The sequence below is a fragment of the Vigna unguiculata genome, chromosome 2 (genome assembly GCF_037176805.1).
Source record: "Vigna unguiculata cultivar grain cowpea cultivar isolate G323 ecotype 2 chromosome 2, ASM3717680v1, whole genome shotgun sequence".
NCBI classification, from domain to species: Eukaryota; Viridiplantae; Streptophyta; class Magnoliopsida; order Fabales; family Fabaceae; genus Vigna; species Vigna unguiculata.
In genome coordinates this window covers 15,792,094-15,813,219 of record NC_140793.1, presented here as the reverse complement: position 1 = coordinate 15,813,219, position 21,126 = coordinate 15,792,094, and the positions used below count along the sequence as shown (strand labels likewise).

The 21,126-nt window shown below is 34.5% G+C and overlaps 1 protein-coding gene across 1 annotated transcript in view; it reads right to left on the bottom strand.

The window, feature by feature from the left end:
• The window catches only part of LOC114173632 (ARM repeat superfamily protein), a 32,265-nt gene extending 18,789 nt beyond the window's left edge, over window positions 1-13,476 (bottom strand). Inside the window, exons 1-12 of the mRNA XM_028058123.2 lie at window positions 13,221-13,476; window positions 12,456-12,517; window positions 11,768-11,860; window positions 8,853-9,024; window positions 8,410-8,525; window positions 7,874-7,960; window positions 7,659-7,775; window positions 7,482-7,545; window positions 7,256-7,398; window positions 6,565-6,612; window positions 6,408-6,476; window positions 4,090-4,165 (exon numbers count right to left, since the gene is read on the bottom strand). Of these exons, the coding sequence (XP_027913924.1) occupies window positions 4,090-4,165; window positions 6,408-6,476; window positions 6,565-6,612; window positions 7,256-7,398; window positions 7,482-7,545; window positions 7,659-7,775; window positions 7,874-7,960; window positions 8,410-8,525; window positions 8,853-9,024; window positions 11,768-11,860; window positions 12,456-12,517; window positions 13,221-13,332 (1,159 nt within the window). The 5' untranslated portion in view covers window positions 13,333-13,476. The remainder of the gene's footprint in view (window positions 1-4,089; window positions 4,166-6,407; window positions 6,477-6,564; window positions 6,613-7,255; window positions 7,399-7,481; window positions 7,546-7,658; window positions 7,776-7,873; window positions 7,961-8,409; window positions 8,526-8,852; window positions 9,025-11,767; window positions 11,861-12,455; window positions 12,518-13,220) is intronic.
• Window positions 13,477-21,126: the final 7,650 nt, after the last annotated feature.

Genomic DNA, 21,126 nt, shown 5'->3' with positions numbered 1-21,126 from the left:
GCAGCTGAGGCCATAGCTCTATATTCTGCTTCTGCACTAGATCTTGCTACAACACTCTGTTTCTTACTTTTCCACGAGATCAAGTTACCACCAATGGAGACACAATACCCAGATGTAGATCTTCTATCAGAAGGAGATCCTGCCCAATCAGCATCTGAATAGCAAACAACTCTTGTATGGTTATTAGAACCATATAACAATCCTTTTCCAGAAGATTTTTTAATATACTTCAAGATGCGAATGACTGCATTCCAATGATCTTCACATGGAGAATTAAGAAATTGGCTTACCACACTGACTGCAAAGGAAATGTCAGGACGAGTAACGGTAAGATAATTCAATTTCCCAACCAATCGTCTATATTGCTCAGGATCAGATATAGGCTCCCCCTGATTTGGTAGAAGTTTAGTATTGGGATCCATGGGTGTATCAACAGACTTTGAACTCATCAATCCAGTTTCCTCCAGAATATCCATGGCATACTTTCTTTGAGATATAACAATACCATCATTGGACTGTGCCACCTCAATACCCAAGAAATATCTGAGTTTGCCAAGATCTTTGGTCTGAAAATGGTGACAGATATGTTGTTTCAACTGAGAGATGCCATGGTTGTTACTCCCTGTAAGAACGATGTCATCAACATATACTATCAAGTAAACACATCCAACACTCAAGTGTTGATAAAAAACAGAATGATCTGTTTCACACTGAGTCATACCAAATTGTTGAACAACATTGCTAAACTTTCCAAACCAGGCCCTAGGAGATTGTTTTAGGTCATATAGTGATTTAGGAAGACGACATACCATCCCAGAAGACTCCCCCTGAGCAACAAACCCAGGAGGTTGCTCCATATAAATTTCCTCTTGCAAATCACCATTGAGGAAAGCATTCTTAACATCCAGTTGATAAAGAGGCCATTGTTTAAGAGCGGCCATGGCGATAAATAAACGAACAGAAGCCATCTTTGCCACGGGGGAAAAAGTATCTCCATAATCCAACCCAAAAATTTGAGTATAACCTTTGGCTACAAGACGAGCTTTGAGGCGATCAATAGTACCATCAGGTCCAACTTTGATAGCAAACACCCACCTGCAACCAACAACAGATTTCCCAGACGGCAACGGGACCAGTTCCCAAGTTCCACTATTATGAAGAGCACTTAATTCATCTGCCATGGCCTGACGCCAACCAGGATGGGCTAAAGCGTCACGGACAGTTTTTGGAATGGTCACAGAAGAAAGAGAGGAAAGACATGTATAAAAAAGGTAATGACAAGCGATGATAACTCAAAGCAATATAATGGGGAGAGGGATTACGGGTAGAACGCATACCTTTTCGGAGGGCAATGGGAAGGTCAGACTCAGGTGTCAGAGCCGGAGGAGACAGAGTAGTTGGCACTGGAGTGGAGTCACATGGTGGTGGTTGTGATCGATTACGGCGAGTATAAACCTGAAGAGGTGGTGGAGGAGCAGGTGACTGTGGAGCAGGAACCGAGGGTGAAGAAGACACAGTAAGAGGGTCACAAACAATAGGAACGTTAAAGGTATTAGAAGAGTTGTCAGGATTGGATGGAGTCAGAGGTGAAGATTGACTCTTAAAATAAAGGGAGAACTCATTAAAGGTGACATCTGCAGACACAAAATAACGGTTAAGAAAAGGAGAAAAACATTTGTATCCTCTTTGTGATCTTGTAAACCCTAAGAAAACACACTTATGTGATCTAGGAGAAAGTTTGTCAAGACCAGGACTAAAATTATGAACAAAACATGTAGACCCGAAAACTCTTAAAGGTAAGGGATGAAGAGGTTCATGAGGGAATAAAATGGAGTGAGGTATGTTATTCTTTAAAACCGAAGAAGGCATACGATTAATGAGATAACAGGCAGTAAGAATGGCATCACCCCAGAAATGTTCAGGAACCTCGCCATGAATTAAAAGAGTGCGAGTGGTTTCCATAAGATGTCTATTTTTACGTTCAGCTACACCATTTTGTTGAGGGGTATAAGCACAAGAAGTTTGATGCAGAATGCCGTGAGAAGCCATAAATTGTTTGAAAGAATGAGAAAGATATTCACGACCATTATCACTACGCAAAACTCTAATAGAAACACCGAACTGAGTTTTAATTTCATTAAAAAAAGATTGAAAGATATGAAATAATTCCGAACGATGTTTCATTAGAAATAACCAAGTGCATCTGGAGTAATCATCAATGAAAGTAACAAAGTATTGAAAACCTAAAGTAGACTTAACGCGGCTAGGACCCCAAATGTCAGAGTGAACCAAGGCAAAAGGGGACGAAGCATCACGTGTGACACTACGAGGAAAAGAAGTACGAGTATGCTTGCCTAATTGACACGACTCACAATCCAAACGAGACAACTTGGACAAGACAGGGACAAGCTGTTGTAACTTGGCAAGGCTTGGATGACCAAACTGAGCATGAATAAGAGAGGGAGACTCCATAACTGCACCAATGTGTGTAGAGGGACGAAGATGATAAAGACCATAAGACTCATATCCTGTGCCAATCACCTGTTTCGAACTCCGATCCTGTAAACAGACAGAATTGTTGGTAAAAGAAACAACACAATCAAGAGAACGAGTTAGGCGACTGATGGACAACAAGTTAAAAGGAGACCCAGGGACATAAAGAACATTATCAATGGTTAAAGAAGGAAAAAGTTTAACAGTACCAACACCATGAGATGAGACTCTAGAACCATCAGCGAGTGTAACAGAAGGTAAAGGATTAGTAGAGGATAAAGAAGAGAACAAAGATTTGTTACCAGTAATATGATCAGTGGCTCCTGAATCAAAAACCCAAGGACCAGGAGAAGAAGATTGAGTCAGACCAACAAAAGATGTACCTGTGTGAGCAACAGATGCAGTGGACCGCCGTTCATCTTAACAGGACACGCTTACCTGGAACTCTTTCCAGGAAGACTTTCGATACAGGGACCTGCAATCGTCTAAGCCGGTTTTAACCATCGGCTCTGATACCATGTTGAGAATAAAGAAGATAGAGATTGAGATTAATCTCCCTTGTGTATAAACCACACATAGGGTAATCTATTTATAATAGAGAGAGGTACAAGTAAAAAGAGTAACTGAAAATAAAAAGATTAAATAGAAGATATTGTTTGATATTGTGGTTATCAATATCTAACAATATCTTAATAATATCAAACTATATCTAACAGTTTCCAAACCAGGAATGGGATATGCATCCACCAACTTTGAGGGGAGTGTCAACAATCATATTTTATTATTTCATAGTTGGCATATTATAGTTAAAGTATATGACAAAAATATCCCCATAGGGATCGAATTATAGCCTTGAATAATAAGGTTTTGACTATATCTCTAAATAATAAGGATTTGATTATATCCTTGAATCATAGGGATCTGATTATATCCTTGAATAATAAGGATTTGATTATGTATTGAATCATAGGCATCTGATTACATTAAGTGTTGTCATTATGTTTCCTAAATTGGTTTTCCAACCTTTTATATTTATTTATTGTTTGAGAAATACCTAATATTTGAGAAAACCATACAATAGCAAGGGTGGGAATTGGATCGTTAGTATCCTTGAATGATAAAACGCATAAAAATTTAAAAGTTTAATTATAAGGACAAGAGTTAAAATCATTATCATAACAAGCACCAAAATAAGTAAGATGAAGGAAAGTAATTCAAAATAGGAAACTAGCAGCCAATGTAAAATAAATTAGCAGCCACAAAGTTAAACTAGGAAATAAAGTCACAAGGCGTGAACTATAAGGTTCACAGTTGCAATCACTTTAGAATTTGTTGTAACTAACAGTAGTCATCAACACTCTGCGCTGTCAGTTAGTTAGATGAAGTGTAGTCTAGTCAGCACAACTTGCTGTGCAAGCTATTCTGCTAGTTAGTTACACTGAGCTGCAGTCTACTCAGCATAGCTCCTGTACAAGATACTTAGTCTATATAAATTCCTGTCCTAGCACTTCAACATTAGTAATGCAAAATCATTTTCAGTGTACGTAATCCCTTCTCTTTCAGCTTAGTTTTAGTTTCTTCAAGGGAGATACTGACCAGAGATGCGGCAGCTATAAGTGGCATCCTCTTCATCAGCAATGAACTGGTTAGCATCCGCAGACCATGTATGAACCTAAAAATAGAATGCACTATTCTTTGGTAAAAAAGTAGTAAAAGAATTCAATTGCAGGAAGTTATAAAGAAAAAGACAGATAGAACATTGAAGCCATAGCTATATATTGTCCTGTTTGCACTATTACAAAATACAGCCAAATACATCTTCTAGACCAAACCACAATAAAAACAATTGACAGCATATAACATTAGCCGATATTTTACAGCTGTCATATTTTAGGTAGAATAAAAAAAAAAAAAATCCTTAGAGTAAATATCATGGTTGCTACATTGGGACCTGATTGACACTAGTTCTAATCATGCAAACGGCCTCTAACAATTGAGTTATGGCTGCATATATATGATACTTTGCAGGTCCACAGTGATGGAAACCTCATCCACTAAGTAATCCTTTTCTCATATTATGGAATTAAGGTATTTGCTGATAAAAAAAAGGCTAATATCAAACAATATTGTTATTTGCTTTTTAGACTTGTAATGTCGAATAAAAAAATGTTTGCCATTCTGACACAAACCTTCAAAAATTTACAAAAAATTTTAACAAAACAAAGCATTTCAAGAACAAAATATAAATACACAATTAGAATGGGTCACACCGATGAAAAACCCAAAGCATGAACCACCAGCAACACTGCAAAATATTTTAAAAATTAAGAAAAGAATGAAGTAAACGAAGAAGATTTCAATCATTATGTCATAAATATCTCGAAATTTCAATCACAGGTTGTCATATCACTTCCATAATATACAACATGCATGAGCCTCCGGTAGATAGCTTAAGCTAGAGGAGATTAACTAGTGAATCACTCGATGACTTGGTAAAATGGGTTCAAGTGAGTAAAGAGTAGTGATAATATTTGCAAAAGATGCAAAAGTTCAAAATCCATTGCTGCAACACCAAGCAAGATTAGGTTGGCAAATAAAATTGTGCTCAGGAGTATTGTCTGAACTAGTGCCAATACTGACGAGGAAAACCCAAATTGAGAAGGCATGGGTTGCGTATTATGAGTAACACGCAACTTTTTAAACTAGATACAAGAACAACGATGTGTATGAATTTGCCCCACCTTTGTCGTTGTGTTTATACCCATTCTCATTTTAAATTACTAAGACACCCTTAGTTTATTTAGCACTCTATTTTAAAAATTATGCAAATTATAGTTTACTAATTGTTATTTGGCATTGAAGAGTGTTGAATAATATGAAAAAGAGGTTTAGCGATTAATCTCCCTTGTGTAATACACAAATGATAGTTTATTTATAATGATATTGGGCCAAGCCCAGAAATACAGAATGGGTTGAGCCCAACTACTAAGCAAAATACTACATCATCTAACACTCCTCCTAAAGTTGGTGCATAAAAACGTATGTACCAAACTTGTTACGAAGATAGTCAATTCTAGGTCCTCGAAGAGACTTAGTGAAAAAATCTTCTAACTAATCACTCGAGTTGATAAACTCGGTCTTGATGTCCCAAGATAGGATTTTTTTTCTCAAATGAAATGACAATCAATTTCAATGTGTTTGGTCCTCTCATGAAAGACAGGATTGGAACTAATGTGAAGAGCAGTCTGATTGTCACATGCTTAGAAGAAAGAGAGTTCCTTGATCCCTTCCTTTGCTTTTATTTTCCTTAGTTTAAAATTCCATTAAGTTGGCTTGGTTGACTATTTTTAAGTTCACTTGTTGACCTTGACTTTGGGTTGACTTGTTGACATTGACTTTGGATTGACTTGTTGACTCAAAGGATTAGCTTAACCTAAAACCAACATGCTAATTCAAAATTAACTTGTTTTGTAGGTTCATTAAGAGGTGGGATAAGTATGGCCTTTTACTTTAAGAGACGATAGGGACGAGGGCCAGTATAGTCAAACAGCACTCATCTAGCCCGTTACCATCCATATGCAGGATGCAATCCATGAGAAGACTCCAATACACCATTTGCTTCCTCTCTATCTAACATAAAACATGCACATGTGCTGTAAAGTGATATACGAAGCAGTAAGAGGTTGGCATTCATTTTATGGTGAAATAACAAAATTAAAATAAATAATGGGTCAAGAAAGATCCATCTGCATTCATCTCAAGGAAGCTACAGTTTTCTATTCAAATGACAACCACAGCATTTAAAATAGCACAAGAAAGTAGAAACCGAATCTGCAAAAAGCCAGTCAGAGGCTACTAAGCAAAATGATGGAAAATATGAACAAGAGCAACGAGAAGATTAAAAAATGGTATACCTGCTGTTCTGTCATCTGAAGAAAAGCAATAGTATAGTACACCAATTCTCTGATATTAGCCCCAACCACCTATAGAAGTGAAAACCACTGATCAAAGCAAATGGTACAATAGAACACAATCAGCAAAAAAATATAGCAAGAATACTCTGAACCAAACCTTTTTCAGTCTTGTATTACCCACAATGGTCAGCATGAGTTCAAAGAGCTGCAAATAAAAAAATAGATGAAAAATGGTAATTCATAAGTTATTATAAAACATCATGGAAATGAAAGAAAAACACCATGTATTTTGAAAACAAACTATGGGAAAAGAAATTTTATTATTCTGAGGTATACAAGTTATGAGCTATATAGAGACTACAGAAGGTCTTCCAGTTGACTAGATCAGTTATCACAACCTCACAGTGACAGCTGCAATTAACTACTCTAAAAGAATACAACCATAATGATGGTTGTAACTGACTAACAATGCAAACCGCAGCCAGCTGATTACTTAGAAGTCTATAATTATAACTTTCAACATTTTCCTTACAATTCAGCAAAAACAGCTATAAAACACTCATAAAAGGTATAAATCCAACAAAGAGGTTCCTTTTCATGAATAAACTGATGAAGCACAATACTAATTAATGAAAAAAGGCTTATTTTCATTGCCGTGGCTGCTGTATCTCCCTTGGATTCAGGTTTGACCAGTTTAATATAGGGATTCTCCTTGCCAAATAACAAGCTAAAGGAGACCGTCAAAAGTCAGTCAGTTACCTTTGACATAAAAATATATTAAGCAGAATATTGTCACTTTATGCAATATAAAATAATCAACATGAGAAACTGCTGGCTGCTATCATCACCTGGATAACAAATGAATCAAGACTTTTCTCCGAACCATCAGAATCATATCTTCCATCATATGAATCTTCAGTTCCTTCAATAGCAGCTTTCTCATAAACTCTCAAAGAAGAGACAAATGTATTCCACAGAGGTCCTAGTATAACTACAGTGAAAAGCCTTTCGTAAACAAATAAGTCAAAGAACTAAAAACAAATGCCTAGAAACTCAACTTGGGGAAAAACATACCCTCAAATTCACTTTTAAAGAGACTTGAAAAATTTTGAATGAACTGATTCAAGCACTTCAAAACCTTGACAGAAAAATGCAACATCATGTTACTATATAGGAAAGATATGCATGTATGTGTGCTTGTATACTATACATACACACATGACACATATAAACACATATAGATAGATTAACCTCCATTCTGATACTCCAATCATCGGGATTTTCAGATTGAACTGGAATTTCTAGAATAGAAGAGAATTGGCCCATCCATGGTTTAAGCAAAGGAGCTATCAGAGAACTTGTTTCTGCCTAAACAGAATATATTTATCTGTTAATAATTTAAAAGTAAAACATACTAACCCAATAATCCACTCAATGAGTTCACAGTCACATAAGTGACAAAATACCTTGTAGACACCACTCATTGTCCCCAGCATAGATGTACAAGAATAGATTATAGAAAGGGCCTTTGATCGAATGTATTTGTCATATTTCTGAATGGCAACAAGAAAATAAGAAATATGTTTTTGGTGAGACAAAAGAGACATCAGTACACCATATAAACAAAAGAAGTAGTATTTTCCTTCATTTTCTTCATTTTTTAAATTGAAGAATTCAAAGATTTGGAAAAGTATTTAAATGAGTTATCAAAAAATTAACAAAAGGAAAGTACTTCAATTTTACCTCAAAAACATCCACTAACAAAATGGAAAAATATTTTTACAAATAAAAATTGACAACTAATATGCAAAATATAGGTAAAAGGAAAGGACTTCTTAATTCCTATAATATGCCCTCTTCCTTTTTGATGTTGAAAGTTAAGACAACGCCATAATGGAGATAATGTAGTGTAAAGATATAACGTAAACTTTTGATAATGAATAACTTCTTTCCAGACTTTTTGCATAGCCAATTTAGTTCAGAAAGATATACAAAATACAACCTGGGGAGATGATACAATTGTCAGCAAACTCGGGAACAGAGAAGGTATTAATGTTGGAACCATTTGATCATCCAAGTCCGAACAGAGAAGAGTCAAGCATCTCATGGCGCCATGCACTAGAATAAAATTATTAAAAGACAAATAATAAATCTAATTAACATATTGAAATTCCATAAACATTGTAACCCAAATATGGTACAATTATTGATCATAAAATTATTTCCAGAAAACCTAATAGAGAAAGTAAATGAATCAACTAGTAGCCAGCATGAAAGAAAATCAGCAAGCAAACCATTTACAATTCAGGGATATAAACTGCTCATACCATAAACGTTTGGTCTCTACTATACAAAATGGAGAGCTTGGTACAGCGAAGGCTTTTTCCCAATCATTTACACATACAAAATCCCAAAAAACATCAACTCAAAAAAAAAATTGCTTACCTCCATTCAAGTTGGCTTGGTTATTGATCAAATTTAGAAGAAATGGTAACAAATCTGGCCATAACTCCGGCCAGTCATGCACTGCAATAGATGCAACAGCCATACCAATGGCCGTACAAATTTTTCTATGAGGGTCATCCAATGCCAATAGAAGCATTCTTCGGATGATTTCCTGGCAATGTACCATACATTAGTTAGCATCAAAAATGTAACCAAGTAACCAGTTTAATTTAATTAAATGACCTATTACATAAAAAAAAAAAAAAAAACAATTAAGATTGGCAGGGAACTACAAAAGGCTAATCAGTGATGTATAAACCTATCATTTAACATTCCAGAAATTCCGGTTCAGAAAACTAATATTATTTGGAGTGCCATATATAAGATCCACGAGCAAGACTTTGAACCCATTGTAAATAAGTCAAAAGGACAGTCAAAAGGCATAGAAACCTAGCTATTACCCTCCATCCTTATCCAATAAAAGAGAAATCCATCAGACCTGAAGCTCAATGGAAGGAAGACAAAGCAGCAGGTGGACAGCTTTGACAACAGATGTTTTTATGATAGTTTTTAGAGCTTATTTATACTACTCTTTAATAAAAATTTGTTTTTTGTTGCTTTTCATGTTTTAAAAAATTGTCCAATTATCTTAATCTTCTACATTATTATTTAAAAATATATTTTCTATAAATAAACACCATTGAGCAATTCATGAGCAAAATGCTAAGACAGCAGCAATCTAGATCCCTAAAAGAAGGTAAGCTCTTTGCAGGTTCTTCGAGGGGAGATACCAAAGGGAGTTGGCATTGTTGTGTCGTGAATAAACCCATATAGGAGACCAAGATAGCACATTCGACCAAAAACATTAAAGCAAAAAGGTTTGTTGGTCTTTTAATTATATATTGATCATGTAACTTGGTTCTATCTGATGTGGAACTTTCAACTAACTTGAATTCCTAACAATCTTCCCCTCAAGTGTATCTCCCTTTCACATTGATATGCCTCCCTCTTGAGAAAAAGCATCTTTTCAAGAGTAACTCAATGTTGGCCTTTCTTTGTATTACCATTCACCACAATGGGGCACACTTTCTTGAAACAAAAGACTTTCAATAAAAGAAATCCACAAACTTAGAATTCTCCACGTACTATATGTCATACTCATCTAAGTCAATCACTAAGACTAATAAGGCTCTGATACCACTTTCGATACTTCAAGTTGGACATGGGTTGGATCTGTTATTTCGTTTCCAATGCCACAAGTTGGACTTGGTTTCTGTCCATTTTACTTCTAAAATTTTGTGTTTGTATCTATAACATGTTTAGTTCCTAAAATTTTAAAATGTCTGGAAGTGGGATGGTGATAAAGATGATGATAATGGTAGTGGAGATGATATCATTAGAGTACTGAAATAGAAACTTTTTAGCTATTTAATTGTTATCACTTTTTTTTTATGAAAACTCATGTGAGACATCACTATGATCCTTGGCATCTCAACTAAGCTGACATCCTCAGGAACATCTATCATATGCCATCACATGAAAATTTCATTAAAAACAAAAAGAAAGATACAAAGAACTCATGGGGGGACCCAACCAAAACCCATGAACAAAAAACAGGCCAGCTATAAAGCTATACACAAGCTAAGAAGCCCTATACATAGGAAAAAGAAACCTTATCATAAAAGTCCAAACTTATAAAAGCTGGCATAACCCATACCATCAAAAAATTTCTCTAGAAGACAGGTCTAAACTCGCCGAAAAATATGTGACACCTTCAAATGAATACCACTACAAAACTTAACGCATTTCCTCCAATGACCTCTAATTTTTATCACTTTAACAACTTATGTTTTGTAATTGTATGAACTTATTATTTGGTATAGTTTGAACTTATATAGTAGTTATGCACCATTAAACTTAACTATTGTAGTATAGTGGAATTATTGTTTTACTAGTTTGCTTAATCATAGGGTTGAACTATTCAATTGGTATTGCTATTTGTTTACTAAATATTTTTTCATATGAACTAAATGATAACCATGGGTACAACTGTAAGCTAGTTACAGTTGTTATAACTGCAAGTTTATTTTTTATCCTTGTATTGTTGTAAATAGTTGAGTCTTACTATAGAAATGTAAGTCTTTGTGCTCTCTCAATATAATGAAAGCAGTTTCTTCTTCTACTCTGTTTTTCTAATACAACCTGACCCTGAATGGTGCCACAACTACTGAGACAGGAAGGCTCTATGCGTCTTAGGAGCAGCAAGCTCTGCTCTGCTACCCCATGACCACATGCAATTGACGACTATGGACTAGTCCTAGAACAATGGTGAATTGTGCCTTGACCAAACTAGTCGTGTGTTTGAATCTGCAAACAGCCTATTTGCAACATGCAAGGGTAAGACTGCATAACCATTAGAGAGTGAGAAGCCTTCTGGCACTGGTGTACAATAATTAAATTTTATTAAAACAATAAAAAATGATTGAGTTAGACTGTTCAATAAACAATAAACAAAGAAAGTATGGATTGTAGAAAATAGAAAGGAAAATGCAGAGTAGCTATGAAATGCTATATCCTGCTCAAGCCCAATCCAAGCTTTCTAGTCTGTAGCTTATAACCACCTCCAGCTTTGCAGACCTACTTCAGGACCTCACTCACACTTCCACATGGCATAACAACCTCTCCTCCTGCTTCTTCTTCACATATCCCTCTTGTACCTTTTATGGAATACACCTTTCATATTTCAGGACCATGGCCTAACTGCCACACTACTGGCCCATTATATTGGGTTCAAAGATGTCATCAATTTCTATATATTTAAATCTCAACTAAAAACAAGCTCAGAATATTTTTCAAAAATGCCTTTTAGAAATCCACTTAACAATAATACTCTATAGAAATAAATGCATATTTACCTTTTCATCAGTAGAGATAACAGGGGGTTCAAAAGTGTCCTCACCCTCCTGCCAATGCTTTTTAACTAACTGCTTAATAAGGACAGCAGCTAAGTACAACAAGGTTAAGTTATCCAAGTTCCCAATAAACGGAAGAAGGAAGATAAATAATTTACTGGTACAAATATTGGAGTTGTAATCCTACTATAGTTTTTCAAATGTGAATGGAAAAAAGGAACAGATAAGAAAGCATAAAACGTGTTTTATCCTAAAGGAAAAAGGGGGCACTTAGTAAGAGAAAACTTTTCTATTTTTACTTTTACTAACAAAAAAATGTCAATAACTACACTTTGTCTCCTGTTTTCAAAAAAGTTTGAACACGAAACACGAAAATGATAAAACATTGTTGTCACTATTTCATATACAAATATTTTATATCAGGAAACAAATAGAAAACTGAAAACATTTTCTTTAACCAAATGTCCCAAAAAATATCTATAGGATGGAAGAAACACAGCGCAAGAGTCCTCTTCAGATTACTCGAAAGATTATATAATTTGATGACAAGGAAAAATTCAACTCTAGCACTGCATACAACAGCAAATGTCACAAAATACTAACTTCTTTAAGAAAAATAATGAAAGATAAAAGGAAACATTTTGGCTCTGAATAAAAATGCAGAACATGTGATCATTATGATATAGGATATTTGACGCAGTCCCACCGCGAGCTCCTTGTTTGCAGTAACTTTTGATAATGCACTGCCAAAACCTTCAGGGCAATTTAACATTCGAAATTAACATAGAAAAATCATGATTGAGCAGTATTGAGAATTTTTGTCAAATAAAAACAGTAGTGAATGAGCACCCCAAGTTATGTTCTTGATCTCCATGGCCAAGCTAAAGGAATATATACACATTACAAAACTAGATAAAGCCAAACAGAAAACATGTTTCACTAAAATCAATGAAGTATATAAGTCACATTTAAGTATGAAAATACAACTTCCATTTACGAATGACAACTTTCAAGCCAACACTAGATTGATGGCATAACATCGCTGTCATAAGTTCACGCTCAACAAGCTACCACCCCAGTGAACATCTTCATTTCCTTGTTACATGCTTATGCAGATGCCTCCACCCCCTAAATACCATAAACCACTCCTCCTCTCATCATTTTAGTCACACACTAAAAACAAAAAACAACAGCATTGTCAAAAAAACTCAATTTGCCAAACTCATTATCCCCTCAAGTCCTCAACTAAAAAACAATTACTCCCACGCTACCACCACACCACATAAGCAGCAAGCACAACATCTAACAAACCACCCACCACAATCGCTCTTGTCTTCGAAAAGAAAATAAAATAAAAACAGTCCAACACAGACACTCAATAAGGTTTTCACACCACAGAGCAAAATCCACATTCAATTAGGTTGCAGGCGATGAAAATTGAAATGATGAACAAAACCTGGTTGGCGAGAGGCCTGATCGAGGGATGCCTCGGCGAAACATCGAACCTCTGGGTTGGGGTCGAGTGTGGCAGACAAACAATTGAGTAGCCATTGTTGATCTTGATCCATCAACGGAAAACCCTAAAGCACGATGGAACGGCGACGTTAGTGGTTTGCGCTGCTTGCCACTTCACTGGGCTGCTTTTTCCCGCTCTGCTGAAGAAGGATGGGTATATATATATAGGGAGAGGAGAGGCGTTTTCAAGTATTAGTAAAGAAGACTATTGAGCAGTGGCAGAAATGAAATTTTGTTAGTTGCTGTTTTATGCATCTCTGTTCCTCCATTTCATCTCTAGTTAGCTCTTAATTTAAGGTGAAAATTTATGACTTAAATTTTTTGTATATTAACTATTATTTTTGTCTATGTATTATATTCTCTTAATAAGTGAAAATAATATAAAATATTAAATCTATTTATAATACAATTCAAAGAATCACAAAAAGCAAAAAGTTACCCGTGTCATTTTCTTAGAATTTCAACAATTTCAAAATTCAAAATTTTTTTACCTCTTAAGATAATTTGGACACGTGTCATCGTATCAATTTTCAGGTCCTCTTTCTCACTTTCCACCACACTCACATTTTTCCTCTCTCTTCACTTTCCCTCTCTCTTCACTTTTCCTCTCAGGCCCTCTTACGCACTCTCCACTTCTCTGCCTCCTCAAACCTTAGCCATCTCTCTGATGCCGCCTCAGTCGCTCTCTTTCGCTCTTCCTCCACAAACGCGATCCACCTCTCTTCCACCTCTAACGCTCTCCACCTCTCTTCACTTTCCCTCTCTCGAACCCTACCATGTTTTACACACTCTCCACTTCTCTGCCTCTTCAAACCCTAGCCACCTCTCTACCGCCGCCTCAGATGCTCTCTCTCGCTCTTCCTCCACAAACGCTCTCCACCTCTCTTCCTTCTCAAACGCATTCGACATTTCTGTCGCGTCAAACCATCTCCATGATTCTCTCGACTCAAACCATCTCCACTTTTGTGTCGCATGAAACCCTCTCCATTCGAATCGCACTCTCCCCCTTTCTGCCTCCTCAAACCCTAGCCACCTCTCTGACGCCGCTTCAAACGCTCTCCTCAAACCCTTTTTTTTTCTTACTCTCAGTGATTCCAACTTCATTAACATTAATTTTTTTGGCTTCTAACTCATTTTTTGGTTTGTTTTGTTTGTGTGGATTGTTTTCGTGCTTCTGTGCCGCCATCTCTCTGACGCCGCCTCAAACGCTCTCCATCGCTCTTGGCTAATACCTTTGATCTCTTCACTTTTCATTTTGAAACCCTAATTTGTTATTTCTTACTCATGTTTATGTTTGTTTTGTTTGTGTAGATTGTTTTTATGGTTTTGTACCGCTTCAAACCCTCTCGACGTCTCTGCTGAATCAAACCCTCTCCACTTCTTTGCCGCCTCAAACCCTACCATTTCAATCTGATATGTTCTTCTAATCATACGTTCTATTTTCATCTCTTCACTTCTCATTTTGAAACCCTAATTAATTTTTTCTTAATTTCATTGATTCCAACTTCGTTTACATTTTATTTTTTAGAAATCTAACTCATGTTTTTGTTTTTTTTTGTTTATGTAGATTGTTTTTGGGGTTATTCCTTCACTAACTCTAAGAAGATAACTTCATCCTGACGAGCACTACAGATTCCAGTTTCTGATCAAATTTCTTTTCTCCATTATAATTAAATTTATAATGTAATCCCTTTAATATGTTGTATTGTTTAATTCATATGTTTTGATTAAACATGTCTTTCATTGTTATTGATTTTCCGATTTCTGATTAATTCAATTTTCTCCATCCCGTATGTAATTTGAGCTTTTATTCTTAATGTCTGTTGAAGCTTGATCTTATTGTCCCTCAGGTTTACTTAATTCAAACCTCAACATTTGAGGTTTATTTCATTCTTATGTTATTTTTATATTTTCTCTTACTTTCTATTCACCTTAACTTTCAAGAGACGCCAAGATTTCAAGTATAATTTTGTTTAAATGCAGAAATTGTTGCCATCTTAAGTCATAAGCAAATTTGTTGTTGATTAGTTATGAATATGGCATTGAGGTAAGCAGAGACCAAGGAATAGTTGGTAATGGTAACCAACTTTTAAATGTAAGTCAAGAATATTGATATAATGGAATCCCTTTAATATGTTGTATTGATTTTTTTTTTTGTATTGTTGATTCAAAGATCTTCCATACTACCGTTTGAAAATTATATTTTTGTGGCCTATTGCATGTTTTATTGGTTTCTATTACCCGAGAAAGTTGCTTCTTAATATTGGCAAGATGTAATTTGACCTTTTATTCTTAATGTTTGTTGAAATTTGATCTGATTGTACCTCAACTTTCAAGAAACCCAACATTTCAGGTTTACTTAATTCAAACCCCAACATTTGAGGTTTATTTCATTCTTATGTTATTTTTATATTTTCTCTTACTTTCCATTCACCTTAACTTTCAAGAGACGCCAAGATTTCAGGTATAATTTTGTTTAAATGCAGAAATTGTTGCCATCTTAAGTCATAAGCAAATTTGTTGTTGATTAGTTATGAATATGGTATTGAGGTAAGCAGAGACCAAGGAGTGGTTGGTAATGGTAACCAACTTTTAAATGTAAGTCAAGAATATTGATATAATGGAATCTCTTTAATATGTTGTATTGATTTTTTTTTGTATTGTTGATTCAAAGATCTTTCATACTACCGTTTGAAAATTATTTTTTTGTGGCCTATTGCATGTTTTATTGGTTTCTATTACCCAAGAAAGTTTCTTCTTAATATTAGAAGGATGTAATTTGGCCTTTTATTCTTAATGTTTGCTGAAATTTGATCTGATTGTACCTCAACTTTCAAGAAACCCCAACATTTCAGGTTTACTTAATTCAAACCCCAACATTTGAGGTTTATTTCATTCTTATGTTATTTTTATATTTTCTCTTACTTTCCATTCACCTTAACTTTCAAGAGACGCCAAGATTTCAGGTATAATTTTATTTAAATGCAGAAACTGTTGTCATCTTAAGTCATAAGCAAATTTGTTGTTGATTAGTTATGAATATGGCATTGAGGTAAGCAGAGACCAAGGAGTAGTTGGTAATGGTAACCAACTTTTAAATGTAAGTCAAGAATATTGATATAATGGAATCCCTTTAATATGTTGTATTGATTTTTTTTTTGTATTGTTGATTCAAAGGTCTTCCATACTACTGTTTGAAAATTATTTTTTGTGGCCTATTGCATGTTTTATTGGTTTCTATTACCTGAGAAAGTTGCTTCTTAATATTAGCAGGATGTAATTTGACCTTTTATTCTTAATGTTTGCTGAAATTTGATCTGATTGTACCTCAACTTTCAGGAATCCTCAACATTTCATGTTTACTTAATTCTTATGTCTTTTGATATGCATACATCAAGTCAGTTCTTTCCTTTTTCATCTACGTTACAACATTTATGTTACTGTTTGCATTACTTTACTTCTTTCCTTTTTCTTCTTTGTGTTTTAAATTTTCAAATGTTCAAACTACATCTTTATTTTAAATCAGATCTTTATTTCCTATTTTCGTTTATTTGTCAACCTTTTCCAACATTTAAAGTGACTTTATGTTGTCTTTTTGTACTACTCTCTGCCATATTTCCTTTTCTTGCACAACATTGAGCCATGTGAAAAACAACTTTTTTTTGTGGTCTTCTTATTTTTGTCAGTCACTTTTCCCAATTTTTACTCCATTTGGTTAACCTAAACCACAGTCTGCGTATTGTTTTAGTAAATATCTTTACTCATGTCAAAATCTGCTTCTGCTTTTCCCGATTGTTTCTAAATTTGTGAAATGAAAACCAGAGCATGTGTATAGTGTTGTTTTTTATTTATGATCTTCCAATATTTTTTTATTATGTGTTTTTGTTTTGTACAAATACATGTCTGCAGACCTTTCTTCATTCCTTACTATATTCTAATTTCCCTCATCCCTTAAACCAGGTTTGTTATCCAAAAACACATTCACTCCTTACAAGAACTCAACCCTGAGAAGGAAAGTTGGAATATCGTTGCAAGAGTTGTAAGGTTATGGTTTGTTGAAGATTACACAAAAGGAAAAACTCCATTTTCCATGGAAATTGTTCTTCAAGACAAAGAGGTACCTTCCTAAAACTATAAACGCCTTTTATTTTTTTACTTTTCCTAAATTTTTTATTTTTACCCATAAGTTTAAATATGCTTTTATTTTTTCATTCATGAAACTGTTTTTGCAGGGTGTCCTAATCCATGCATCTATTAGACGCACATTGATATACAAATTCCAGTCTGAAATCAAAGAGGATAAGGTTTACACCATTCAATCTTTTAGTGTTTCATGTAATGGTGGTTCTTATAGAACTACAAATAACGCCTATAAGATCAACTTCCAATTTGGAACCAAGGTCAATATGGTTGAAAGTACCTTAGTTCCAAAAACTACAACTTCATACACCCCTTTTTCAACAATCATAATTGTTGGTTTTGACACAGATTACTTAGTTAGTAAGTATATTTTTGTTATTTTTCTTTCTTTTTTCGTATAACTTTTTGTTAATTTTTCTTTCTTTCTTTTTCCTTTTTCTGTAGATGTCATTGGAATGTTTACTGGTGTTGGAACAAAGAGGGAGCTAGAGAAAGCTGGTAAGAAAACCAAAATGAATGTCATCCTTACTGAAGCTGATGGGTAAGCGGATTTCATCTGTTTTTCTTCTTTAGTGTTTTTTATGTTTTTTGATGTATTTCATCTGCTTCTCTTTTTATCTAATTTTTAACATTCAATAAATTACATTAATAGTTTAATAATAATATATTGATAAATAGTTTTCCACTCCTTTTATGACATGGGAATTAACATAATTTGTACTGTTAAAAGTAAATTTTCACTGACATGTCAAATTTATCCAGATGGCATTTTACCACCCTTATATAGGTAGGTGGAATATACATCAAATTCAGGGTTTGGTAGGCGAGATTTAGCTTTCTTAAAAATAAGATATGGTAAATACCAATTTACATAAGAAAATGATACCGTAAATGTAAAATAAGTTTTCAACCTATATCATAACGAAGAAATAATAATAATAATAATAATAATAATAATAATAATAATAATAATAATAATAATAATAATAATAGAGATAATAAAAAGTTATGATAGTAATAAAATATTAATAACCTTATAATAATAATAATAATAATAATAATAATAATAAAATTTAATGAAGAGTTTTTAATAAATTTGAAAAATTTCAATTAAGTCTTTAATAAAATTGTATGATTTATTGAGTCTTAAAAATTTAAAATTTTTCAATTTGGTTCTTGTTAAAAAAATTTGTTAACTAGTGTGATGCTTATTTGATGATGTAGTGTTATGAACATGACAATAAAGAAAAAAATAAAGGAGAAAAAAATAAACAACACAAGAATTTAACATGCTTCAGTGTACAATGTGTATGTCTATGTCCACGACTATACTAGGAAGTATTTTTATTTATGTGTGTATCTCAAGCTTTACACAGGGTTGCTTATATAGCAAAATAGAGAATCACATATCACAATACTAAGTGACGTGAGACTAAATCAAGTACCATAATACTAATAATTCTCTCATTGGAAGTTTTATTTACATTACCACCTAGTGTTGTGCCTTCATGATCAATTTTTTTGAAGGTCAGTTGAGGTAATACAAAGCCTCAACTTATTTGTTGTGACAGTCTTGGTCAAAATATCAATTAGATTCTCTCCACCTGGAATCTTCAATAAAGACAAGTCTCCATCATTTATCAGGTTTATGATAAAATGATACTTCAATTCAATGTGCTTGCATCTAAAATGAAGAATAGGATTTTTAGCAAGATAAATAGCACTTTGACTGTCATTGAACAATGGAGAGTCGTCTTGCTCTTTTCCAAATTATTTTAGAAGGTTCTTCAACCGTATCATCTCCTACGTTGCTTCTGATATAGGTACATACTTAGCTTCAGTGGTATAGAGGGAGACTCTTCCTTTAAGTTTAGAATTCTAACTGATAATTGTACCACCCAATGTAAAAATGTAACATGTTGTGCTCTTTCCCATCCAAATCACCTTCCAAATCTGCATTAGTAAACCCTTGTAAAGTGAGATTACTTCTTTTAAAAGACAAATGCATATTTGAAGTGCTCTTCAAATATCTCAATATCCACTTCACGTCTTCCCAATGCTACTTTTCGGGATTTGATAGAAACCTATGTAAGACTTGGGAAACAAAATAAATTCAATATAAATGCGGGTAATGCGCCTCTTAAAATATTTAATGCAGGGAGTTATGACAAGGAATATTACTAGCTCAAGTGGTTGATAATACTTGACTATTATGAAAGGACTTGGGTTTGAGTCATGTGTATGCCATTAATGCTTTAATTTAATTGTTTTATTACTTTCGTAATATCCTTGACCATGGTGCATGATAATGTAATCCTCGATGTGTAGTAACTATCACGAAACATCCATGGTGCGTGATAATATAATCCTCGATATGTAGGAACTATCACGAAACATGAATTGGTTAATTAGTTATGCATTGTTTGATAATTGAGTGATTGTGTATTTAAAACTTGGTTGATGCGAAATAGGTTCCTTTTTGCCAAATTTCGTTTTGGCATGAATGAGAATGGTAAAAAAACCCTAGCCATCGAGCAAATGGAAGGTCTAGGAAACCATATTTTAATGGTCCTTGAATGACCATTAGAGAATTCTGAGCACGCAGACATGAATCAGGGAGACCTTGTTGCAAGGAGTAGGAATGGTATCAAAGGGAGGCCATTGTGAATCATGAAGGAACTTTAACAATTGCAATTTAAGCAAGGAACCAAGTTAGAGGAGCTAGACTTAGTCAATTTAATTTGGTATTCATATATTTGTATGGTTTATGTGTTATTTGGTGCCTATTCTCTGGTTAATTCGTTTGGATTTTGTGTTTCTGGAATTTTTCTAGAAACTGCCTAGCGAGGCTTGAAGGTCCCTCTAGGTGACTCATATGATTTGCACTGAGTTTCTGGATTTCCGAGAAACCGCCCAGTGGCAAGAACAGGGCATCAGATGACACAACTTGACTAACCCAATTTTTGGGTTTTTAGCATGAACCGCCTGGCGGTGATGAACAACCATCAAGCGACGCGAGCGATTTGGCTCGTTTTGAGATTTTTGTAATTTCTAAGTGATTTTGATCGGGGAAAAATGGAACTTATTTGTTTGTTAAGCATTGGATGTTTATAATCGTTGAAATGTGTCTTGGTTTGAGGTAATTGGACGAATTAGTGATTAAATGAGTATTAAGGTTTGTGTTGATTTGGGAAAAATGGGTGGCAGGAACTGGATTATGATAAATGGTGATTTCAAATTATGTATTGATATGATATGTTATGGAATTCGGCCTAATTGGAGTATATAAAGATAATGGAAAGCATGATACAAACATGAATTGGATGAAAATTGGTTAAAGGGAGGATAATTAGGGTTTAGGGATTAGAACATGTGTTATAAAGCTCTGGAAAATCTCCAGCAAGGAATGCTCTGCTTGGCAGTGCCCAGTTTACCACAAGGCGCCATCATAAGGAAAACTACAGTGTGTGATTTTGCAATGTGGGGGCTGCGAAGTTGGAACTTTGTTAGTGAATGAATGATTTTAGGCATGGAAAATGAAATAGCAAGTAAGGTATGTGTTAGTTGGATTAATAGATGAGTTAGAGTGGTCCCTCAAAGTTAGGTAATGGTTGAAATGTGATATGTTAGTAAAGGCATGCTTAGGAGAAGTGAGAGATTGATTCTTGTTGATGTGTAGAATCTAGTGTAAGTATGCAAAGTGATAC